At 42.5% G+C, this 25679-nt stretch overlaps 2 protein-coding genes across 2 annotated transcripts; both read left to right on the forward strand.

Moving 5' to 3' along the window:
• Positions 1–13530: 13530 nt before the first annotated feature.
• Positions 13531–13893, forward strand: LOC148801393 (uncharacterized). The gene has a single exon (XM_088900396.1). It carries the CDS (start codon positions 13531–13533, stop codon positions 13891–13893), a length of 363 nt encoding a protein of 120 aa, XP_088756522.1.
• Positions 13894–18243: 4350 nt separating this feature from the next.
• Positions 18244–19301, forward strand: LOC104588757 (putative glutathione S-transferase). Its single transcript, XM_010246826.3, has 2 exons — positions 18244–18616; positions 18722–19301. Exons 1-2 carry the CDS (start codon positions 18302–18304, stop codon positions 19064–19066), a joined length of 660 nt encoding a protein of 219 aa, XP_010245128.1. The 5' UTR covers positions 18244–18301; the 3' UTR covers positions 19067–19301.
• Positions 19302–25679: the final 6378 nt, after the last annotated feature.

A 25679-nucleotide genomic window follows, 5' to 3' on the forward strand; every position in this document is an offset into this window, starting at 1 on the left:
TATCTCATGCGTTCACGAGATGAAGTCCCTGCCTTGACCCAAAACTTTCACCAAATGATCCTAACCCAATTTGATGCCAAGGTCAAAGTTCTTAGATCTGATAACGCAAAGGAATACTTTGCTAAACCATTGACATCTTACCTTCTTAATCATGGGGTTATACACCAGAGCTCTTGCCCTCATACACCTCAACAGAATGGAGTTGCAGAAAGGAAGAATAGGCACATCTTGGAGGTGGCTAGAAGTCTCATGTTTACTTCCAATGTTCCTATTCGCTTCTGGGGTGATGCTATCCTCACGGTGGTATATCTTATTAATCGGGTTCCTTCCCGAGTCCTTGATATGAGGTCTCCTTTTTCCCTTCTATACCCAAGTGAGGAGTTGTTTTCTATTCCCCTTAAAACATTCGGTTGTACTTGCTTTGTTCAGCTTCTCGGACCCCATCACTCCAAGTTCGAACCCAAGGCTTCCAAATTCATCTTCCTTGGTTATGCACAAATTCAAAAGGGTTATTGCTGCTATGATCCCGTCTCAGGGAGGAAGTTTGTCTCCATGGATGTCACTTTCTTTGAGGAGACACCCTATTATCCTCGGGTTTCTCCTCAGGGGGAGAGCAGTGACAGTGGGGGTTTGAGTTCCTTTCTTTAGGGGGAGAGTAGTGAGAATGGGGCAGTTCCTTTACCTATTCCATTGGGTGATGAGAGTTGCAATGGTGAGGGTGGTCAGAGGGATCAGGAGTTGAGGGTCTATCACAGGCGGTGCAGGTAGGTTGATCTCGATCATCAGCAGTCCAGGCCAACTCCAATCTCATCTGCAGCTCCAAGTCCAAGTATTACAGTCCCAGGGCCCACAAAGACTTCCTCTATTGTTTCCATTTCACCTCCTACAGATGACCTTGACCTTCCGATTGCTGTCCGTAAAGGGAAACGACATTGTACCACATCTACAACCCATTGTATTTCCCAGTTTTTATCCTATGATCGCCTATCTCCTACCTATCTACCTACAGGTTCTACCTTAGTTCCGTTTCCAATGTCCCTATTCCAAGAACAGTGCAAGAAGCCCTATCCGTCCCGGAATGGAAAGATGCAATGCAGGTTGAGATGGATGCTTTGTTGAAAAATAACACCTGGGAGGTAGTTGATCTGCCCAAAGGAAAGAAACTAATTGGATGCAGATGGGTATTTACTATGAAGCATAATGCAGATGGATCCATTGAGAGGTATAAAGCTCGGTTAGTTGCAAAAGGGTTCACCCAGACTTATGGCATAGATTACTTGGAGACCTTTGCCCTGGTAGCCAAGATGACCACCATTCGAGTTCTATTATCCCTTGTAGCAAGTCACACTTGGCCTTTATACCAAATGGACGTGAAAAATGCTTTTCTGAATGGAGACTTGCAGGAAGAGGTTTACATGCGTTTGCCTCCTGGATTCTGTGATGCAGAAACAGGTAAGAAGGTCTGCCAGCTCAACAAGGCTTTGTATGGTTTGAAGCAGTCACCTAGGGCTTGGTTCGATAGATTCAGACTAGCCCTTGTGAAGTTTGGTTACGTACAGGCCCAGTCAAATCATACTCTATTCATCAAGAGGGTAGAGTCCTCCTTGACACTATTGGCAGTATATGTTGATGATATTGTGGTGACAGGGAATGATAGCCATGAGGTTGAGTCCCTTAAACAACTCATTCATCAAGAATTTGAGGTGAAAGACCTTGGTGTACTCCGGTATTTTTTGGGTATTGAGGTTGCTAGATCCAAACAGGAGATTTTTATCTCTCAAAGGAAATATGTCCTAGATCTGTTGGCAGAAACTGGAAAGTTAGGTGTCAAGCCTGCGGATATACCCATTGAACAGAACCACAGGATTAGTGCAGAGAGTGGGGAGCCTCTTGAAGACAATGTTATGTTCCAGCGATTGGTAGGAAAGCTCCTATATCTTTGCCTCACTCGTCCAGATATTACTTATGCTGTTAGTGTTGTCAGCCAGTACATGCATTCTCCTAGAATCACACATCTTCTTGCGGTAGAAAGAATTTTAGCCTACTTGAAGAGATTCCCGGGTAGGGGTATACTATTCAAGAACAATAACCACATGAAGGTGGAGGTCTATACGAATGCCGATTGGGTCGGGAGTGTTGATGACAGAAGGTCTACCTCAAGATATTGTGCCCTTGTGGGAGGTAACCTTGTCTCTTGGAGAAGTAAGAAACAAAGTGTTGTCTCCCGATCTAGTGCTGAAGCAGAATACAAGTCCATGGCTAACAGAGTGGCTGAAATCCTATGGCTAAGATCTCTACTTGAGGAGTTGGGTATTGAGTATGAGAAGCCCCTGATGCTGTATTGTGATAATTAAGCAGCTATTAATATAGCACATAATCCAGTGCAGCATGACAGAACTAAACACATTGAAGTTGACCGACATTTTGTACGAGAGAGGGTCTCATCTCAAGAAGTATGCCTCTCTTACATCACATTTAGTATGCAACTAGCAGATATCCTCACTAAAGCCGTATCAAGAAAGAAGCTAGAGGCGGATCTATCCAAGTTGGGAATGATAAACATTTACTCCCAACTTGAGGGGGAGTGTAGAGAATACTGATGTGGGCCCCACAGCTGCGGTCCCACTCTGTCCGTAGGGTAGAATGTACCTAGTCATCCTAGGGTTAGCTGATGGTCAATCTGTTATTCTAGTTGTTATTTATATTTCAGTTTTATATTTTTTATGTTATGTAAATACCAAGGGCAGATGTGTCCTTTCATGTAACTCGCATAACCTATAAATATTAAATTGAAGTGGCGGCGACAGAACATTGAGATTCTGTCATTCCTTTCAAATTTTGTGTTCTACTGCTCTCTCACTACTCTTTTTCCTCTTTCCTCTATACTTTCTCTCATTTTCGAACCTGAAATTTATTAGTGCTCAAGACTGATAGCAGTCTTGAACATCTACAATTAGTAAAGCCTTTTTGATCATTGTTACTGATAAAAATGGATTATTGCTCTTTAATTCTTTTGTTTCCAACTTTTTACCATTTAGTAGCTTTGTGTCGATGGATATGTCTTGTGGTATGTTTGTAGAATTCTGGTTGTTAAGGATAATGAGAATCAAGAGCCCTCTGGAGATCCAGATCTATCCTCCTAGGATAATCCCTATCTACTACTTAGGATAATCTCTATCCTAATCCTACTGTAACTCATCTTTTCTGTGATTATCTTCTTATCTGTACATTCTCTTAATCATTGTAGAACTCCATTCTAATGTAAACATCTCATTTATAAATACCATACGCCTGATGGTATTCAATACCATCGACATTATTCTTGATCTCCAATTATTCTCTTGTTCTCAATTCTTTTATTTTCTTAACTTGGTATCAGAGCCATGGCTCACAATGGTGTGCTCTCGGCAGCAGGTACAAACACAGGAAGTTCCAACCAGTTCCTAAGTTATGTGTTGGGAACATCAGTGATTAACGTCCCCAACATCTCCCATTCGCTTCCCATCAAGTTGAATCACGACAACTACTTACCTTGGAGGGCGCAGATGATTCCAATCCTCAGAACTCACAAACTACTTGGTCTTGTAGAAGGAACCATGCAAGCTCCTCCGACTCATATTGATGGTCCTGATGGACAAAGAGTGATGAACCCAGAATATGATAACTGGGTGTAGTTAGATCAACTTGTTCTTTGGTGGATCATTTCTTCTCTCACTGAGAGTGTGGTAATAGAAGTGATCGGTTTGACCACATCAGCCGAAGTTTGGAAGGCCTTATCTTCAACCTACTCCGCCATCTCAAGGTCGAGAGCACATGCACTTTACCTCAGCTAGAGGTAATATCTGAAGAAAATAGATGCTATTGTTTCTGTTATGAATTCAAAGCATTACTCCATATGTGGTGGCTTTTGGGTGCAAATGATTGCATATTCTATTTTTGTTGATTTGATTCACCGTGGAAAATAAATTTTCTCTAGTTTTTCTTGTTTGATAGTGCTTACTAGCATTTCTTGGCATCTCTCATCTCATAAATATTAGATTTATATCTGGAGCTGTAAATGTGCTGGGCTGGGCAGCCTTATCTGATTTTGGACTGCATGAACCAAACCTGAGCCAATTTTAGTCTGAGCCTCAATTTATATAAGCTTGTGTAGAAAAGTGAGCCTGATCCGGGCTTGTTATTATAATTTCTTTTTTTTTTTTCTTTTGTGGACCTCAAAGTTTGGGATCTATTATGGGACATTAATAAACCAAATTTCTAAAAATTTGGTTAAATGAGCCAAGCCGTACCCCAACTATTAAGTTCATTAGCGCAATATAAGCTGGACAAAGTTCATACAAGCTCATTAAACTCTCTTTCGTCTTGTCATTTTGACATTTTTTATGGGCACCTATTATTTTGATTGATAATTTCTAATCATGAAGATAACTTTCTAATCTCTTTACTCTTCCCAACAGTTTCTGCATATAATTGGAAGAAGAGTTTCCATTATAAGTATTTACAGTTTCTGCATAATTGGAAAAATTACCTTTGATAACAGTAGTTAAATATTAAAAATACTATAGTTATATGGCTTACTGACTACATGTCCACAATTGTTTTCTGAGATTACCTCTATATAAAAATGAACAGCTATTGGAAGCAACAGCTAGAGCAGTTCAGCTTGTAGTCGGGTGGGGGGAATCTGGCTCAGCCATTGCAGATGGCCTCTCAAACCTGTTGAAGGTAAATACAAGCCTAGTCTAAAATATTTTAATTTAATTTGGTTTCATGTCAAGGTTTAATCCTTTGTTGAAATGATAAATGTGAAACTTGCATGCAGTGCCGCCTACCAGCTACAATCCGGTGTCTTTCTCATCCAAGTGCACATGTCCGGGCTCTTAGCACATCAGTTCTCTGGGATGTATTGCACTGCTGAGACTGGAAAATAATATTACAAATGCTAGCTGAGAACTTCAACCTCTCTACATTTACATGGCCTAGATGTTAGATCTTCATTGGAACAAGGAGAGTTCTAAAACATACAGGACGATGAGGGATACAAAATTTAAATATAAACAATAGTAAGATAAAAGCCCCCTTCCCCACCGAGTATCAACTGTCACTCAGCATAAACGGTTAGACCAGTAAGAGAACCTTGACTACTTATTAACAAGAGATAAAAGACTATTGTTATTTCTTACGCCTAATCCTTCAAAGCAAGGTTCAAAGCATCGATTATGATATCTTTGGGGTACTGAACCCCTTTTTTAAGTTTTTGTTTTAAAAAAATCTTTTTTAATAATGAAATAACATAAAAATAAGGCTTGCTGTGAAATTTTGAAAAAAATAAAACTTAAAAACAGATGTGCATGGTTCAAAGTATTATACACCCCTTCCGGCGTATTGGGGTATATCATTGATACCTTGAACGATGCTTCAAAGTTGCTGTATCTACTTCTGTTCCTAAAATTCACTTCAATGAATGTTTCATAAGAAACTACAAAATGGCTATATAATGCTAAAAGATTGACAATTATTTAATACATCTGCCAAGGACAAATTTTGAATGGTCCCTGAAAGTGATATCAAGGGGAAATGGTAAAACCTAATTCTTTGGCAGCAGCACCAAGAAATGTTATGTTCATCCCATTTGAACGCCGGCTCTGAGCTTCCCATTTTAAGCACTTCTCAATGTCATCATGCCAGTTAATTGTGTCTACACTTAGGCATGGGATATATTGCCACTCATAAGGGTTACAGGTGTTGGCATCTTGCCAGTGGACGTGAATACATCAGCCGGTATGTCATCTTTGACGAATCACGGTTTCCTAGTATGCAACTCTTACCAATTAACCGCTCCAGTACTGATTGTACCACTTCTCCTTCAGGTACCCCCATTGGACCAATTACAGGTCCACTGAACCTGTGCATAGCAACTCCATCATTAGTTGGAGACTCTTCCCCATTCGGTGACATCTCCTCTCCATCATCATATCTCCATCTACAACCCTTGGTGCCGTCAGAGACCCCCGCTGCTCCTCTATCAGCTGAGTCTGCTCCCAACGATGATCCATCATCCGCCTCTGAGCCGCCTCGCCGAACCAGAATGATTCAAGAGCTTCTTGATGCCACTCCTGCTGCACCTCCACCTCCACAGAGAACTCATACCATGGTCACCAGATCGATGAGTTCCACCACATCTCTTGCGACGACCACTACCAAGTATCCTATTCCGGCAACCCTTCTTGCTGACATCACACCGGAGCAATGTGAATGGGCCACATATTCTAGTGCGGCCAAGCATCCACACTGGCAACACGCTGTGCAGTAGGAATTCCGTGCCCTCGTGGACAATAATACTTGGGATCTTGTTCCATACCATCTTAGTATGAATGTAATCGGAACAAAATGGATTTACAAAATCAAACATAAATCCGATGGCTCTATTGAACGTTAGCGCAAGGTTTCTGCCAAGTACCGGGTCTTCACTTTTCCGACACTTTCAGTCCCATGGTTAAACCAGTTATAGTTCGTACAGTCATTGCCTTAGCCATATCCCTTGGGTGGAATATCCGGCAGCTCGATATTAAGGATGCCTTCTTGAATGGATTTGTTTCTGAGGACATCTATGTACGGCAACCCAAGGGGTTTGAAGATCCTTCGAAGCTCACTCATGTATGCAAACTACGCAAAGCACTGTATGGACTGCGACAAGCTCCATGAGCCTTGTTTTCTCGGCTGAGTTCTACTCTCCTCAGTCTTGGTTTTCATTGCTCCCAAGCTGACTCGTCCTTATTCATATACAGGCAAGTTAAGGTCTCCATATCTATTTTGGTTTATGTTGATGACATCTTAATCATTGGATCCTCTCCCCATGCTGTCTCATGCATCATCTCCTCACTCTCGGAGACCTTTGAATTAAAGGACTTGGGTAACATGCACTTGTTCTTGGGAATAGAAGCTTACTCCACTTCTACAAGATTGGTCCTAATGTAGCGACGCTATATTCTAGATTTGCTTTGGCGAAGCAAATTAGCAGATGCCAAACCCATTACTTCTCCCATGGCTTCATCATGCAAATTGTCCTCTCTCCAGGGTGTCGCTCTACCAGATCCATTTGAATATAAAAGTATTGTGGGTGCCCTCCAATACATCACCATCACTCGACTAGATATAGCCCATTCGGTCAACAAGGTTTGTAGATTTTTTCATGCTCTCACAGATGCTCATTAGGCTGCTGTCAAACGGATTCTCCGTTACTTAAAGGGCATGTTGGATGTTGGTCTTCATTTCACCAAATCCGCTTCTCTTTAGCTTCATGCGTTTAGTGATGCAGATTGGGCCGGATGCCCTGATGATCATAAATCCGCAAGTGGCTATTGTATATATTTGGGAAACAATCTCATTTCGTGGAGTGCCAAGAAACAAGAAACAGTAGCTCGTTCTAGCACAGAGGCAGAATTTTGAGCCCTTGCAAGTTCGGTGACAAAACTCATATGGATCCAGTCCCTCCTTGCAGATATGGGTTTCTCATCCACATCTCCTCCAGTTGCTTGGTGCGACAATGTGGGGGCCACACACCTAGCTGCACACCCGGTGTTCCAGGCATGCACCAAACACGTAGAGGTTGATTTTCATTTCTTGCAAGATCTAATTCTCAAACAGAAACTGCTGGTGAAATTCATCTCCTCAAAAGACCAGATAGCCGACATCATGACTTAGGCTCTTCCAACACCACGGTTTCTTCATCTTCGGTCCAAGCTGCACGTCTTCACAAAGCCGTTTCCCTTGCGGGCGCATGTTAAGGATAATGAGAATCAAGAGTCCTCTGGAGGTCTGGATCTATCCTCCTAGGATAATCCCTATCTACTACTTAGGATAATTTCTATCCTAATCCTACTGTAACTCATCTTTTTTGTGATTATCTTCTTATCTGTATATTCTCTCAATCCTTGTAGAACTCCATTCTAATGTAAACATCTCATCTATAAATACCATACGTCTGATGGTATTCAATACCATCGACATAAATAATAATCTCCAATTATTCTCTTGTTCTCAGTTCTTTCATTTTCTTAACTCTGGCCTTCAAATTATAAATTGCTGAGATTTGAAGGACAACAGTAGCAGCAGTCTGGGGTGTGTATTTCCTCTAGTTCACCTAAGCTGTCAGTACCTAGCAATTGGCAGGGAAAATAACAAAAATACTAAAATAAAGAGTGCTTTTTTGTGTTATGACAGCTCTGCCTGCTTAGTTTTAAGCTTGGGATCTAGCTATCTTATATTGTGTGTATACACTTATATCCTCTTGTGTGCGCAAATTTTTTTGGCTTTATAGGAATTAGTTTTTCCCCCTACAAAGGAGGGATGAAAAGCAGCATGTAGAACGAGGGAGAGTGAAAGGAGGCAAAGAAAATAGTAAGGGAAAATTTAGAATAAAAGAGGAGATAAAAAGTGTGGCATAGAGTTTCACCTTTCCTTCTTGGGTGTGAACTACTATTTAGTACGGTGTCTATGGTGGAGTTGAGAGCACTTGAATAATCCTTAGGAGTCAGTATTCACTTTTCAAGGGAACTCTTGAAGCCCAACATATGAGGCTTAACATCCTTCTATCTCTGTTTCAAATCTCAAAGTTTCTGTGTACATTCCAATCTTACACTTCTATGCTTTCTTATCTGTTTAGTTGTGTTTTGCTTCCAACCACGTGTGGGATGTCATTAACATAATGGAGAAATTTGAGGAAACGCTAGGGGAAAATCCATGGACTAGCTATCCAACACTCTTGCTAAAATATTGAACAGATACAACTTCAAATCTTGAACCCACATTAAAATCTTTGAATTCTTAAAGTTTGGCATCAAACAAATTACTGTCAAGAAGAAAAGAAAAGAAAAGAAACACCTTTTGTTTGAGATTTTCATGAAATTATATTCCTAAACTCAACATTTTCATTTTTAGCTGTATGTTTCCTACTTTTATTTTTCTTTTCTTAGCTAATCTAGGATCAATTTATTAGGGGAAAAAGAAGAATCAGTTTCCAACCTTGAGGTTGATATATAAAACAACAGGATTGACTGTATTCACTGTTATATATATCCATCAGAAGAGAAACAAATATTAGCAAAACTTTGGAAGAATGATAAGCATGTGCCAGAAAGACAGCCCTAGTGCTTGCTTCCTTTGTTATCACTTGAGCTGAAGGAAATATGTAGAAGTACTGGCTGTAAGAACTGTCAAGGGTGCCATAGATACCAGTACAAGGGTGCATTACTTAATTTCGAGGATAATGGGTTTGATCCAACGGTGGTGGTGGTGGTTTAGCAGCATTTCAGCACACTAGTTTAATTCTTTACGAGTTACGACATATTTATATAACAATTAACAAACAAACAATTTATACCGGATATAAGTTAACAGTAAAGAATGAACAATTGTTAAGTCTGTTGAAAGTTGAAACAGGTAAAAGTAAAACCATAAGAACAATTTTCTCAACTCTCTCTCTCTCTCTCACTCGTAACTAGAAATTTTTCTCTTGGATAAAGTCCAATTGACTTTTGTATATCTATCCATCTATCTCTCTCTCTCTCTCTCTCTCTCTATATATACTTGGCCATCCATCCATCCGTTCATGCTCCAACCGATGAACAATGATACATGAAAAGAAAAAGAAGAAAAACACAACATCATACATGGTGAAGTCTAAAGAACCCAGAAATGTCCCACTTGGCAAGATGGTAGAACTCCCTAAAGAGTCTATGGCTTCATCTCACTACCCTCTATTAATAGAGGAAATTTCATCCTCAAAAATTCTCCAAATGCCTAGAAAAGCCTTACTTTTTGGACATATCATATACTAAAAATTAATGATTATGTATTTGATGTAGGCATAATGATGATAACATCTCCCATCTCCCATGATGGTATAATGATGAAGTAATGATGCCTGGACATGGATGACATGGACACAAATTTGGGAAACAGGGAGATGAAAGATGACACTATATCCTAAGATTTTGGAGACAAATTATGGGTGTAGGTATCCCATTTATCATGCTTATATATCTAGTTTATGAAACCAAGTGAAATCTGAATATGTATATCTTGCTAAATTTAATTGATGTATGTATATATCTTTTATTTCAAATCATACAAACACTAATCATAAGTTATCCTTCTCAGTTACACCTTACAGGTTAATATGGGGAAACGCAAGAGGTTGAATATTGTCTCATTGAGTTCCAATGGAAGAGATGAAGTTCAACCACAAGGGGGTGAGTCCAATAATGAGGGGCAACTTAGATGGTATGGTGAATGGTTTTATATCTATATTTCAGAGACGATTTCCTGATGAGCAACTTAGTGATATCATGGATCTTGTAAACCAATTCACAAATAGAGAGGTATGATATATTTATATTCAATTTTTTAAAGTGATAAATAGAATTTTATTGTACTAATCAAATTTTCTCTAATTTAATAGGATCCAAATGCTACTACTACTCCAGATGTCTCACCAAATGGGCATCGAAACTCTTCGACTTCAAGCCCTCATCCTCATGGAAATGAAAGCGGTATTATTTATAATAATTATTTTACTTAATTCGTTTTGTAATATTTTATTTTAGTTTAGGTGTTTCAAGAATAGTTACTTGCTTTCACTATCTAAGGATTTGTTCCATTCTTTTATTTATTTCGTTTTACCTATTATTTCTACAGGTAGAGAAAAATCAACTTCATGAAGAGGAACTCCTACTAGATAGATGGATGAAAGATTAAGCAAATATGTCAAAGCCATGAGCATGCTTTTTGGTGGTTTACCCAACTGTTGCTTGGACGATGTTAAAAACATAGTTTTTTGGTTTTAATGAAAATTTAGGTTATTTTTCGTTAAGCTTTTGCATGTTGTTTAGTTTTTTTTATGTATAGGTGTTCTAATTCAGTTATATATCCTTGTAGGAAATAACTCTCTTTAGATTCTCCAATATTAAAGAATAAAACCTAACTGGTAAAGTGGTTAAGGCAAAATAAAAGCACAGAAAGTTGTGGAACTTTTCATTGCTCTAGATAGGTCCAAATGAGGAGTTATTTCATTAATCAGCCGTTGCAGGTAGAGTGTAATCACATCAATAACATGGTCACTCTAACCATCTAGCAGTCTCATCCTTTTGAATGGCCAATGTATATGGGTAGATCTCTTATTCCTTTTCCTCCTTTTATTTGTTTCTTTGACCGTTTGAAAGCATGCAATTTTTGGATAGCTTGGATCAGCCGGCTGGTGTGGTATTATACTATGGTGGCTATTCCTAGAGATTGACCTGTTGATTGGATGGTGTGGATAAATGCAATAATAGCCTCTGGCTGAAGGGCAGGATGTTTCTATTTTTAGCAGCATTACAAACCACTACATCTTTTAGGTAAGCATGCTCAGCAAGCTAATACCAACAAGGTGTATATGTGAGTAAAATATTGGTATTGCTCTTCAAGAATGTTGCTTGGCTTTTCTTCATTTACATGGTAGTGTCCGTCAGATTAGAGAAATTTAACTACTATCTTAAGGAGGTCTTTGTCATGGCTGGATTGACGAACGGGAGAAAAATAAAATAAGGAATTCTTTTAATTCTCTACAGGTTTTGGTATCATAAGTGGTATATTGTATAAATTGAGGAAAGTGTTCATTGGCACTGAATGTTTAGGATTCATTGGTGTGAAAAGGTCTACTTATATGATCTTGGAGGCATGCGATCTTGATGTTAGAAATGAACTGTCCATCATGAAAGTCTCTATTTTTGCATGTCCAAGAAGATACAATATTGATAGATATTGCAAATAAGAACTTTAGTGTTGTAAAATCTGTAAGCATATGGGTATGTGTATATGCACGTATTTAAATACCTGTCAATATAAACTCAAAGTACATCGAGGGTATCATGATATTAAGTTGAATTGGCTTTGTATCTTCTTCATTGTTCCAATATAAGCTCAAACTTTTCTTTCTTTCTTTCTTCATTGTTCCAAGCACATATTTAAATACCACTCCAACAGTTGCTTGGATGATGTTAAATACATAGTTCTTTCTATGTTGGCCATTTTGGTTGAATAGGAATCTAGAGAAAACATTTTTTGATGTACAAGTGTTCTTTTTGTGACAGGACTGTAGGGAAATAAAAAAAAAAAAAAACACCTATACCTACGGACTATATTAGTTGGTATATCCTGAACTTATACCAACGGACTAGCTTTGTTGGTATAGCCTGAACCTATATCGACGGATTACGTCTGTTGGTATATCCTGATCCTATACTAATGCGCATAATCTGTTGGTATAAAGTGAACCTATACCGACAGACAAGACCCATATTGTGACGATCGAATTCGTCGGTATAGCAATATACGCCATACTCCATACTTATGATGTACACCGACGGATGCCTTGACTGACGGTTTCGAATGTCGTCGGTATAGGTGTTTACACCTTATCCCAATGGACAAAATCCATTGGTATAGGTCTATACCGATGATGTCTTATCGGACACATTGGTTGACTGTCGGAGTAGCTCATTCAAAGATATACCGATGGATTATACACATATACCGATAGATTTGGTCCATCGGTATATGGCATATTTCCTGCAGTGTTTGCAGCGACTCTCAACTTGTAGTAAACCAAGTGAATGGACAGTATGAAGTTTAGGAACACGCCATGTTGGCTTAGCTAAGGTAAGGGAATTCCTGCCTATCTTCCAATCTTGGTATCTACAACAAATTCCTAGATTGGAAAACACTGAGGCTGATGCCCTCTCCAGGTTGGCTAGTACAATCAACTCGACGAAAAGAACAGTTTACATAGAAGACTTACCTCGCCCTTCCATAGAGAGGGTGGTGGAGGAGGTCACCCAAATAACAATAGTAGAGCCGAGCTGTATAGATCCGCTTGTCAACTACTTATGCCAAGGTATATTGCCAAAGGAGCGTAATGCAACTCGGAGAATAGAACGACAAGCAGCTTGATACGTGATAGTGGGCAAGCATCTATATAGAAGGTCTTTCATGCTACGTTACCTATGGTGTCTATGCCGAGTTGAAACAAATTGGATACTACATGAAATCCATGAAGGACTTTGTAGAGGACACTTGGGGGGCAGAGCCCTTGCCCAAAAGGCATTGCGACAAGGGTATTATTGGCCCACAATGAAAGCAGATGTGATCGAATTGCTACATAAATGCAACAAGTGCCAGTGACATACTAGCATTCTACACCAATCAGTGGCTGACTTGAAATACCTGACTAGTCCATGGTCGTTCGCACAATGGGGGATCGATATAGTGGGCTCCTTTCTGCCAGCAACTAGAGAAAGGAAATTTCTAGTGGTAGCAGTCGACTACTTCACGAAATGGGTAGAGGCCAAGCCACTAGTCAAAATTATAGCTCAGAACGTGCAAAACTTCTTTTGGAGAAATATTATATGTAGATTCGTATTGCCAAGAGTTTTGATCTCGGATAACGAAAAACAGTTCGAGGGCATCAAATTTCAAAACTGGTGTGCAGAAATGGGTATAAAGCAAAACTTCTCCTCAGTCGCCCATCCCCAGGCTAATGGTCAAGTCAAGGTAACTAACAGTGCAATCCTCTACGACATCAAAGCTCGCCTTTCCCGAGCTAAATGCTTGTGGGTGGACGAGCTACCCAATGTGTTATGGGCCTATCAAACAACCATCAAAACAGCAACCGGCGAGACGCCCTTCAATCTGACATATGGAACTAAAGCTGTATTACCAACGGAGATGGAAGTACCAACCTTACAATCCGAGACATTCAGTGAAGAAGCTAATGAAGATGACCTAAGGGCCAATATCGACTTAGTGGAAGAAGTTAGAGACCTGGCCTACATTCGGACTGCAACATACCAATAGCGGGTGGCTTGGTACTATAACGCTAGAGTCAAGAAGCACCAATTCAGAGTTGGCGACTTGGTACTTAGAAAAGTTATGGTACTTGAGCCCGGTGTTGGAAAGATAGGCCTAAACTGGGAAGGCCCTTATAGAGTCTCCAAGGTAATAGGTGGAAATGCGTACGAGTTCAAAACACTGGAGGGGAAGGTGGAACCCAAGGCGTAGAGCATAGACAACCTGCTTAAGTACTACCTTTGAGAATAAGTGTTTCGAGCTGCGTCCACAAACTTGTGAAATTTGACCAAGGTATCCAAGCCGACCTACTAACAGCTCGACCAAAAGAACACAAACGATAAGTTTCGAGCAACAACTGTGAAAATTTACTAAGGCATTCAACTGACCTAGAGACAATTCAAACTGAGCTAAATATTAGAAATAGGAAAGAATCCCATCCAAAAGGAAAAGCAGCAGATGTGAAAGGCTAAGTTTCATTAAGAAAAAGAAAGGCCTACGGCCGTACATGTGTGCATAAAAAAAACTAGTGTTACTGAGTCCAGAGATAAAGGGCACGCAGGCATAAAGAAACAACTTACAAGAGTACACAGGCTCTCGGAATCATCAGAAAATCAAAATAACTAGACAGGTCGAGCTATTCTTCATTTTCGCCCTACAGCTTGTCATTGACACCATCGCCCTCCTCGTCCCCTTTCTCGCCATTTTCCTCCTCATCCTCCTCGGGAGTCAAAGGCTCCTCATTAACTTGCATAGGGAGCTCATTTGGTACATCATACACAAAAAGGGAGCCAAAATTGAAGTTAGGGTGCAGTATCTTCAAATAGCGGCGACAAAGCTTATAACCCTTCTTCATCGAAGGAAGGGCGTCCTTTGCTTTCTTCTTCTCATACTTGGGGGACTTCAAGAAACGAGTGACGGCTGCCTCCTCACTTCAGCGGATGTCCTAGGTATACTTCGACCGCCTTTCTTCTGGCTGCCTCCTCTACACTAATATGGATGTCATGCATCTGGGCCTGCAGCGTGTTTTTGCTCACCTGTAACTCACCTCTTTCTTTTTGGCCTACATGAACCTGGTCTAGTAGGACCTGCCCAATGGTGTTTGCCAGCCAAAAAAAGAAAAGCATGATCAGAGCAGAAATCACAGAACCAAAAAGCAATAACCTTGCAAGGAGAAAAACCTAGCCAATGCAATGGGTCAACCGAACTCCGGCTTTGATTGGATAGAAGCCGCGGTAAAACCACACATCCTTAGGTAGTAGCATCCCCCTAGCCATCCGAATAGCTACATGAGGTTCAGTCAAATGATCGAGTACTGAGACATAGACATTAGGAGTAAAGCGAGGAATGTCTGAGGTGTAAGGGTCGACCTTGCATTCCCCTTAGATGACTTGAGGTTGGAAGGCAACAGGACCTGTAGAGTACTAGTCAATACTCATCGGTTCGCTGCATCCCTCAAGGTCGATGACAGGAGTAGGGTGTGGCAACCTCACCTCGGCACTAGCCGAGGTCCCCTCCATCGAGGAACGGCGATTTGCCCTTCGCTTCATCCTTGAAGCCTTCTTCTCCTTGGAAGCCGCCAACATTGAAGCCATACTCACCATATCTGAAAAAGGAAAAAAGAGTCAATTGAGCTAAAAACCAATAAAATATCGAATGCAAGTGCAGATGAATCAAAGATCGACCTACCTATGCGACTCAAGCCGGCCTGTATAAGCATGGGCTCGACCAAAATGTTTTCTATCTCAACCCTCTGACGGACAAATTCTTGAACCGCAACATGCATCTCTTCATCAAAGCCCTCACCGAAGTTCCGACAATTGCTATACTTGATGGTGCTCATTCCCCATCCACCGCTCCTAGAAAGAAAGAAAAACCTACTCTTCCAATCCTTGAATTTATTGGGAAATTTATTTAACACTTTGTAACCAGCTTGGAAAGGAAGGTAGAAATAGAAAGGAGCTCTGGGGGCTTTCTTCATATTATACAAACCAGAAAAGACGTCTAGACTCAAAGGAAAATTGCAGTGGTGGCACAAACTGATCAACCCCACCAAGGTCCAAACTGCATTGGGGGTGAGTTGACCTAAAGAGACACCGTAATACCTCAACACCAAGACAACGAAAGGGTGTAGAGGGAACTGAAGGCCGACGACCAGTGCCTCCTCATAAACATAGACAGCATCCCTCCCATGATTCCAAGGATTTCGTCAGGGCGTGGCTCAATGCAATCATACTCACTAGGGATCTGGTAAGTGTGGTATAACTCCACAATTCGCTCCCCAGAAAGTTCAGTTGAGCCGAAAATAGCCACTGCCCTCTCGACCTCATGCCTCCTCCCTACTAAGGATCCAATGCAGAACTCCCCAACAGAGTCCTCCCCTGAAGAACTCGCCTCATTGTCCAACCTTTAGTCAAATGACCTATTCTTAGAAGGGCTGTGAGACATCGGAAAAAGAAAATTACTCACCAGGAAAAGCAAAGGAGACTGACGACGACAACTAACAGAACCTCGACAAAGTAGATAGGGAACAATACTCGGACAGCGACCTCCTCCGATCGGACACCACCCCAGAAAGCTCCAAAAACAGTGCTGCAAGTGGAGACCCCCCAGTGTGGACCCCATACTTATAATCCACTAGACAAAGGAGTGAATGGTGAAGATGCATCATCAACGAATCAACAACTAGCGACATGCACATGTAACGTTGAATTTAAAACTTGTGCACCTATGGAGCGCGCCTCTTTTCGAAATCGGCGTGCCTGTTGTGCGCACCGCACCTACTTTCGAATTTGAAATTGGCACACCCGTTGTGCGTGCCTCTTTTTGAATTTGAAAATTGAAAAAACCTCCGCGGTCTCGCCCGACCTCAGGCCGAATCAAGAAAGCAAGTCGGGCGCGACCTACGAACCGGTTGGACCAATTACCCTATTGAGAGCTACTCCCTTCACCAAACTGATGTAGGCTCAGGAGTTGGAGGCAATTGATGAGGGGTAATTTGGTCCCACAAATAGCCTCATAACACGTGGCCTTCAAGTAACACCTCGACGCAGGACAAGAGAACCAGCTTGGCAAGTTAGCTCGAGGCACCTCGCCTAGACCGACCTCCACCTCGGTCGGGCCAAACTGTTAGGTCCCCTAACTAGCGGCGACCTATTTCAGAGGCTAGCCGAGTTGTAGGAATCAATGGCGACCTGCGAGGTGAGCCCGCTGACTTGTCCCGACTATGCGTTACTAGCCTGAGGTCTCCAAACATTAATGCCTTGACCGTTAGACTAGCCTACCGCACCGCACGCCTCAGAGTTATTCAGGCTGACCACAACCTCTACGCAAATCTCGTAACCGACATATTAATATGGCCTACTAAGCGGAAACGGTTCCACGGGAAGAGGAGACCTGTTGTAAGAGGGCTTTGACCACTGATACCTATATAAGACACTCATTTCTACCTGTAAAGGTATGTGCGGTTACATACTCTCAACCTCTCTCATTCTCTCAAAGAACTCTCAAAACACTCTTGACTTAAGCATCGGAGTGCCTACCCCGAATAAAGACAACCCGGGCACTCTAACATTCTTTCTTGCAGAATACTTAAGCTCAACCACTTCCAGCTTAGCCCGACATAACTCGACTTTGACAAAAAATCTTCCCAATTAGCGTCCGAATCATCTGACATGAGAACAGCCAGATCGTGCTACATCACTTACCTTTTTTTTATTATAAAGGGGATACTTGCTTTTTGGTGCAGTATAGTCAACTTATACTTTACCCTTTACTTCCACAACCCTTGCCCTTACACTAGTACAAGTTAAGTTATAATGCTTAACTCAGGTGGCTAAGCCAGACCCAGGGTTGAACTGGCCCAGCCCAATATAATTTCATGATAACATGAAGAATAATGTAGTCGTTCTTGGGGTTATTCCACCAAAAGCTATAATTTGTGTAATTAGATTTCAGCCCAATCCCCAATTGTTACTTATTTGAACACATGCCATTCCTCGCTTCTTTCATATTTCTTAATTACTTGTCATGCAAGTTCTATCTCCATAGTATAGTTCTTTGACGAGTTGCTACTTCTTTGATCAAAGAGCCCACTTTAATTGACAAATCCACCAACCCTAATCTTGACGTGTTTGGATAATGGGCCCGTATTCATTTGGATTTTGGATGATACTATGTGGCTTGCAGCTTAAACAAATGTCGCCGGAACAACAAAGTGTGAAAGGAATATTGGGATCGATTTTGTATTACGACGCAAGCAATGGCATCCCTTAAAAGTTAAAACCCTTATCTCTCCTGAAGAATGAGACCCACCATCCCCGCCGCGAATTCCACTATAAATACCCTCTCATCTATCTTGTAACTTATATAGTCGTTTCTTCACCTTTGAGCTCTTCAAAGTGCAAATCTATTTGCAATGGCTGATCAAGTTATTCTCTTGGATTTCTGGCCCAGTTCTTTTGGAATGAGGGTGAGAATTGCCTTGGCGGAGAAGGAGATTCAGTATGAATACAGAGATGAAAATCTTCAGGATAAGAGCCCCATGCTTCTGGAAATGAACCCAGTTCATAAGAAGATCCCTGTTCTGATTCATAATGGAAGACCCATTTGTGAATCCCTCCTCATTGTTCAGTACATTGATGAGGTTTGGAAGGATAAGTCTCCTCTATTACCCTCTGATCCTTACCAGCGTGCTCAAGCCAGGTTCTGGGCTGATTATGTCGACAAGAAGGTGGGTGGCTTCTCTCTCTGTCTCTCTGCCTTTCCATATTTCTTTAATTCTCATCATCACTAGTTCTGAGATGTTATTGACCATTCACTTTTGTTAATAATGCAGATGTACTACTGTATGAGCAGAATATGGAGGAACAAGGGAGAAGAACAAGAAGCAGCCAAAGAGGAGCTCATAGAGAGTCTGAAAGTTTTACAAGGAGAGCTTGGAGAGAAGCCCTACTTCGGGGGTGAGACCTTTGGCTTTGTGGACCTGAGCTTTGTTTCCTTCTACAGCTGGTTTTACTCCACTGAGACCTGTGGGAACTTCAGCATTGAATCTGAGTGCCCAAAGATAGTGGCTTGGGCGAAAAGGTGCATGGAGAGGGAGAGTGTGTCCAAGACTCTTCCCCACCACCACAAGATTTACGAATTTGTATTGCAGCTCAGAAAGAGGCTTGGGATAGAGTAAACTATATATAGACTTCTCTCTGAGCAATATAGTAAATATATAAAGGATTTGATCGTGCATGTACGTACCGAAAATTGGCTGATGTATTTGGCTATGTGAAATAAAAACTTAATTAGGAATTATTGATGTGATGAAGCCATTAATTAGCAGGTTTATATGTATAAGATGAATGTAATAAAGCATCTGTTTTTTTAATGTTTGCTAAAGCAATATAATTACCAGTAGATTTAACTCCCATTTGTATATCGATTTCATGTATTTTTCTTTTTCGTTTTGTCTCCTACGAACAAATTCCATTTCATGTTTGAACTTATGAGCCGCGCCACATCATCTCTGTACATAGTCAAATTTCACGTGACATTTCTTTTGTTTCATTTTTTTTTTTAATTTTATGCAAATTATGTTATGATCAGCCGAGTTAATCTAGGACTAATGGAGCAATTAATTAAATAATCGCTGAATTTTGTTTCAGTTGTTTGTAATCCCCAAATGAGGGGTGTAGTAATCCAAAGTATTGTTGGCTCAATTTATTTTGAAGTTGATGTACATGTTATTATTTGGGCCCACTATCATCCATGTGGATGATACATATGTGTATTGAGTAAAACTGCCACTTGGGCTGGGCTAGTCAGAACAAAAACCCAAAAAGATGGGTTGGATTGAGTTGAAGGTCTGGGTGTGTTGAGAAAGTATGAATCCAACTTGACTTCAGATATAACCAAACCCAAATTTGAGATGTCTATTGCATGCATATATGGATATTATCATATAAATACTATATCTGACGCATGAATATGCATGCTTATAAGAATATGCTTTGGCAATTTTAAATTTAAACACTTGTTATAAGAATATGCTTTATGGAATTTTACTTTTAATCTAATTAAGTAGTATTTATCTATCACATAATATATACTTTAAATGCATCCATCCGTTTTGTCCAATAATAGCCCATATTATGAATTATTGAACAAATTGAAGGTGTCAAAAAAAAAGGTTAAAATGAATTATCTCTTCATCTTCAATCCTAAGCATACCTTGATTTACACTCCTATTTTAGTCATATTTATTTTAAAACCTCTTATTCTATGGTATTTGTAATATAAACTTAATTTGCATTTATTACTTCATTAGTTTTATCAATAAATCAATGCCAACGACAAACAATGTCTCAAAAAAAAATCCTTCTACCCATAGAGCACGGTTTATCACCTATTTATTTGCTTCATTTGGGCTTTTATTTGTAATAATGCCGATTACTCTTTGTTTTATACATAGATGCTTACAAGATCTGGATGGGCAGAAAGATGCTACTTTTGAGGATATCTCGTTTTAAGTTCTCCCAAAGGTATTTCTTCATAGACGAAAACAGTTATTAGTTTGTTACTGATGTGGGGTGACCCAACCCAGCCCAATGGAGGTTGGGAGGTCTAGCCCACGAGTGCTAGATTATGGAACGAGATCCACTACAGCAGGGGTTACCCTGCTTTCTTCGTATGGAACCAACCACAACGTTATCACATGGCCTTGCCAGAACCGTTGATGACCCCCGTGGCTCCCATCTCAGGTGTTCCATCTCCACCTACCTCCAGGCAGGTCAAGTATAAATAGGGGTGCTCCCCTCCTGGTAAAAGGGTTACAATCTCAGGATCCTACAACTATTGTCTAATTGCTATTATGACTCTAGCCTAGAACTAACCACCAGGATCCTCCCCTAGTGCTCTCTCTTCGTACCCTGTACTAACTTGACCGTCGGAGACTTTGCCTCGGCTTTTCACCCGAGGCCCTATGATGAGCTCCTGTCTTGTAGTAGAGATCGACCATCTACCTTCGACTTCTACCATACTCGGAGACCACCCCACCTCGGCCTTAGTAGCATCCTCTCTGAGTTCTCAAAGCCTTCGGCCTACCTTCGGAGTCCAGGGACAAAATTACCTTATTGTCCTCGACCATTCCGAGAGCCAACAATTGGCGCCGTCTGTGGGAATGACACTGATACGTATCCCAAAAAAGAGCTAAAGAAAATTAACTAGTACCCGAGCTCCAACATTTTAACATGGTACGAAGAACGAGAAATACTCAAAATCTCGTAACCAATGAACAGTTCCAAGCCGTGCTCTACCGCCTTAATATTTAACATAGCGAGTTGAGTAGAACCTTCACTAGGTAGGAGGTCGCCCCCAAGGTGACTGCCCCACTAGGGAGTCAACACAGTCGGCCCCCTGCCTCGGCCATGCATAGTGGGCCGAGCCCTCAGCGTTTGGCAGCAATCGCTCGGCCGGCCCACGCTCTGGCATTTTCAGGCCTCCTAGCCGAAGGGAGGACAATTCCAGATCCCTCAGCCGGAGAGTGGGGAACTCTAGACCTCCCAACAAAAGGGAGGAAGAACCAGAACAGTCAGAGGACAGCCACCAACCCTCCGAACAGCATCACTGATGCCGCAAGGCCGACCCGAGGGCCGAGGGCCGAGCCTCTTCCCCTCACATCACAGACCTCTGAAACGTCCTGAACGACCGCCGCGCTAGGCACGAGGCGCACGGCCTCAACTCTAAGCACATTGGAATTCACGTCAAACACCATCACGTCCGCGAAGATCGAGACGGCACCCAGGCCAAGGCCTGACCCCATGTACGCTGAACTGTGAGCCGAGCTCGGTGCAGTCAAGGCCGAACTCAAGCAGGTCAAGGAGGGCTGAACTGACATCTCGGTCAGACAAAGCTCTTGGCAAGGGAGAATGGATACTTTCTCCCCGGATATCATCGTCGAGCCTCTGCCCCCAAACTTCAAGACCCCCGCCTGGGAGATGTACAATGGGAACTCTGACCCGGACGACCACTTAGAGAGCTTCAGGGCACTCATGATCCTATATGGGTACTCCGATGCCTTGACGTGCCGAACTTTCTAGGCAACCTTCAAGGGAGCTGCTCAGCGATGGTTTTCAAGCCTCCCACCTCGATCCATCAATTCGTGGGAGCAATTTTCCAACATGTTCCTCGCATGCTTTATCAAGAGTCGATGCCCTCAGAAGAGGATTGTCTCGCTAATGGCTCTTAAGCAGAAGCGAGGGGAAAGCCTATGGTCATACATTGACTGCTTCAAGAAAGAAGAAATGGAGGTCCGCAACCTCGACACCCTAATCTCCATGCATGCCGCCATCAGTGGGCTCCTCCCCGGCTCGGCCTTCAAATGTTCCGTGGCCAAGAGTTGGCCGAAGACGAAGCTGGAGTTCTTGGAAAGGGCCCAGAAATACATTGCAGTTGAGGAGGCCTTGGCCACGGATGCCTACGAGAGGGCACGGAGCACTGGGATGGAGCCCATGAGAAGAAGAGGAAGAATGGGGACTAGAACCGTAGCAGGAACAACAACAGAAAGCCTTCGGCCCCGGCGTTGGCTTACAACCAATACACACCACTCAACTCCACCCGTACGCAAATTCTAATGCAGATCGGCCTGGAGAAATTTATGAAGTGGCTTGAGAAGTTGAAGAAGAACCCCCGTCGGGGGAATCCCAAGAAATACTACAAGTTTCATCGAGGCACAAGCCACGACACTGAGGATTGTTACGATCTCAAGAATGAGATAGAGTCCCTCATTCGTCGGGGCCACCTCAAGCAATACGTCAGAGCCAAGGCTGACACCTCGTCCCCTCAACAACAGCAATACCACCACCAGCAAGTACCAGGCGTCATTGACATCATAGTGGGAGGCATGACCTCAGGTGGAGCCTAAGCTTCGGCTCGCAAAGCCTACGCCAAGCAGTTGAACATCTAGGGGCCGGTCCCCAAGAAGTTGAAACAAGAAGCCCTCTCCTTCACGGACGAGGACCTGAAGGGGGTAGCAATCCCCCATGACGACACATTGGTGGTTTTGGCCGTCATTGCGAACTTCATAGTCAAGAGGATCCTTGTAGACAGTGGCTCCTCCACCGACATCCTCTTCTACGAGGCTTTTGAGAAGATGAATATAGCTTTAGAATGCCTTTAACCAATAGACGCCCCACTAGTCGGCTTCTCCGGCAGCATCGTCAAGCAAGAGGACAAGATCTCCCTACCAGTCATGAAAGGGACGGAGCCCCAACAGGTGACAAGGATGACAGAGTTCTTGGTCGTGAAAATTGGCTCACCCTACAATCCTATCATGGAATGGCCGATCCTCCATGCACTCCGGGCGGCTATCTCCTCCTACCACCTCGCCTTGAAGTTCCCCACCAAGCATGGCATCGGAGTTGTTCGTGGGGATCAGCACGCTGCCCACTAGTGTTATGTGGTTGCACTGAAGGGCCAGAGCAAAGAGACCCTGCCACTTGAGGGCCTCGACCTCAGAGAGGAGCCAGTGAGCCAAGGTAAACCAGCCAAGGACCTCGTCTCGGTCCCCCTAGACAAGGATGAGCCTGATAGGACCGTCTGTGTTGGGTCCAACTTTCCCCCTGAGAGCCTGTCCGAACTGGTAAGTTTCCTCAAACTTAATGCCAATGTCTTTGCTTGGTCTGTGCTGATATGCCCGGAATTGACCCTTCGGTCATTACACAAAGGCTGAGCGTGGACCCGAGCTCTAGACCGGTTCGGCAGAAGAAGAGGAACTTTGCATCAGACCGTTGGAAGGCCATAGAGGAGGAAGTTGAAAAGTTACTCGATGCCAACTTCTTCCGAGAGGTACACTACCCTAACTAGCTGTCAAATGTGGTAATGGTGAAGAAAGCTAATGGGAAATGGCGGATCTATATTGATTTCACAAACCTTAATCGAGCCTGCCCCAAGGACAGTTTTCCTTTTCCAAGGATAGACTGTATCATTATCATTGATGCCACTGCAGGGTATGGGCTACTCAGATTCATGGATGCCTTATCTGGATACAATCAAATAAAGATGCATCCAGATGATGAAGAGAAGACCTCGTTCATCACAGAGCATGGCACATACTACTATCGTGTGATGCCTTTCGGCCTCAAGAATGTTGGGGCCACTTATCAGCGCCTTGTCAACAAGGTGTTCAAAAACCAGATGGGGAGGAACATCAAAGCCTACGTTGATGATATGGTAGTAAAGAGCCTAAAGGCCGAGACCCACATCTCAGACCTAGCCGAGACATTCAGCACCTTGCGGAGGTATAATATGAAGCTCAACCCCAGCAAGTGTGCCTTCAGCGTTACGACGGGAAAGTTCCTAGGTTTCATCGTCACGTAGAGAGGCATTGAGGCTAATCCAGAAAAGATACAAGCCATCCAAGACATGGATCCCCATGGACGATGAAGGAGACCCAAAAACTCACCGGCCGAATAGTTGCCCTCAATTGCTTCATGTCAAAATCAACAGACCGTTGTTTGCCCTTCTTTCGTGCCATCAAGAAGTTGAAAGAGTTCCAATGGATGGAAGAGTGCCAGCACGCCTTCAATGAGCTCAAGGCCTACCTCACCTCGCCTCCCCTCCTTGCCAGGTTGGCTGAAGAGGAACCCTATATCTGTACCTCTCGATGGGGAGGAAAAAGTCAGTTCAGTCCTCATCAAGGATGATGGTGTGTAGAAGCCAGTTTACTACACCAGCAAGGTCCTCTGTGACGTCAAAACTAAGTACCCCGAAGTAGAAAAGATAGCCTTCACCCTCGTGGTTTCAACAAGGAAGCTTCGGCCATACTTCCAGGCCCATACCATAGTGGTCCTGACGAACTAACCCCTCAAAGCTGTCCTCGTGAAACCTGAGACCTCGGGATGCCTGACGAAATGTGCCATCGAGCTATCAGAGTTTGACATTCAGTACCAGTTGAGGCCCACGCTCAAGGCACAAGCCCTGGCAGATTTTATAGTGGAATGCACTTTCAGTCGAGCCCTTCACCAACCCCAGGAAGAGGCCAAAAGGGACCAGGTGGACGACGAGACTCGGCCCCAATGGAAAATATTTGTTGATGGTTCCTCCAACGCTAAAGGAAGTGGAGCGGGCCTCATCCTCCTTACCCTAGATGATATTGCCTTGCAGTATGCGCTAAGGATTGACTTTCCAATATCAAACAACGAATCCGAGTACAAGGCCCTCCTTGTCGGTTTACGGCTGACCAGGGACTTTGGCTCCTCATACCTTGAAGCCTTCACCGACTCCTAGTGGTTAATTAGGTGAATGGCGAGTACGAGGCCAGGGGACAAAGCATGTCCAAGTACCTTGGTGTTCTCTGGAAGCGCGTCGTTAAACACTCTGGAACACCAGTTTAAACATTTATAATTTTTACCATTTCTCAAACAACTACTAACATAGTAAATGGGTGAGAACGGGTCGTATCCACAGGGAAGCAAGTGAAAAATTAATAACTACTTAGATCCGGACAAGGGAATGCAATCGGGAATAGAAAAAAATACGAAAATAAAATCTATTATTGCTGAAATTAAATGTTTCAAATTTAAACAAGACAATAAATAAAAATCAGAATTTAATAAAGTATGGGAATCAACAAAGGAAATAAAAAAAACAATCCAGAATCCGGATCCGGTGGCGGTAGCTACAGATCGGCCAAATAGCATGAAGAAACCCCTCTTGACAAGAACCAGGCGTGTGTCCTTTCTACAACCCTCGAACCCCTCGAGACACCTTAGCCTTGAACCAAATGAATTCAGATTTGCAAAATAGAG

This window comes from Nelumbo nucifera, chromosome 3, assembly GCF_055504915.1.
Source record: "Nelumbo nucifera cultivar China Antique chromosome 3, China Antique-T2T, whole genome shotgun sequence".
In the NCBI taxonomy this organism is placed as follows: domain Eukaryota; kingdom Viridiplantae; phylum Streptophyta; class Magnoliopsida; order Proteales; family Nelumbonaceae; genus Nelumbo; species Nelumbo nucifera.

Excerpts from the sequence above, each read along its gene's own strand:
- LOC148801393 (XM_088900396.1), top strand. The coding sequence starts at position 13,531 with ATGGGTATAAAGCAAAACTTCTCCTCAGTCGCCCATCCCCAGGCTAAT.
- LOC104588757 (XM_010246826.3), top strand. The coding sequence starts at position 18,302 with ATGGCTGATCAAGTTATTCTCTTGGATTTCTGGCCCAGTTCTTTTGGA. Across the intron at positions 18,617-18,721 it reads CTGATTATGTCGACAAGAAG|ATGTACTACTGTATGAGCAG; the intron begins GTGGGTGGCTTC and ends TTAATAATGCAG.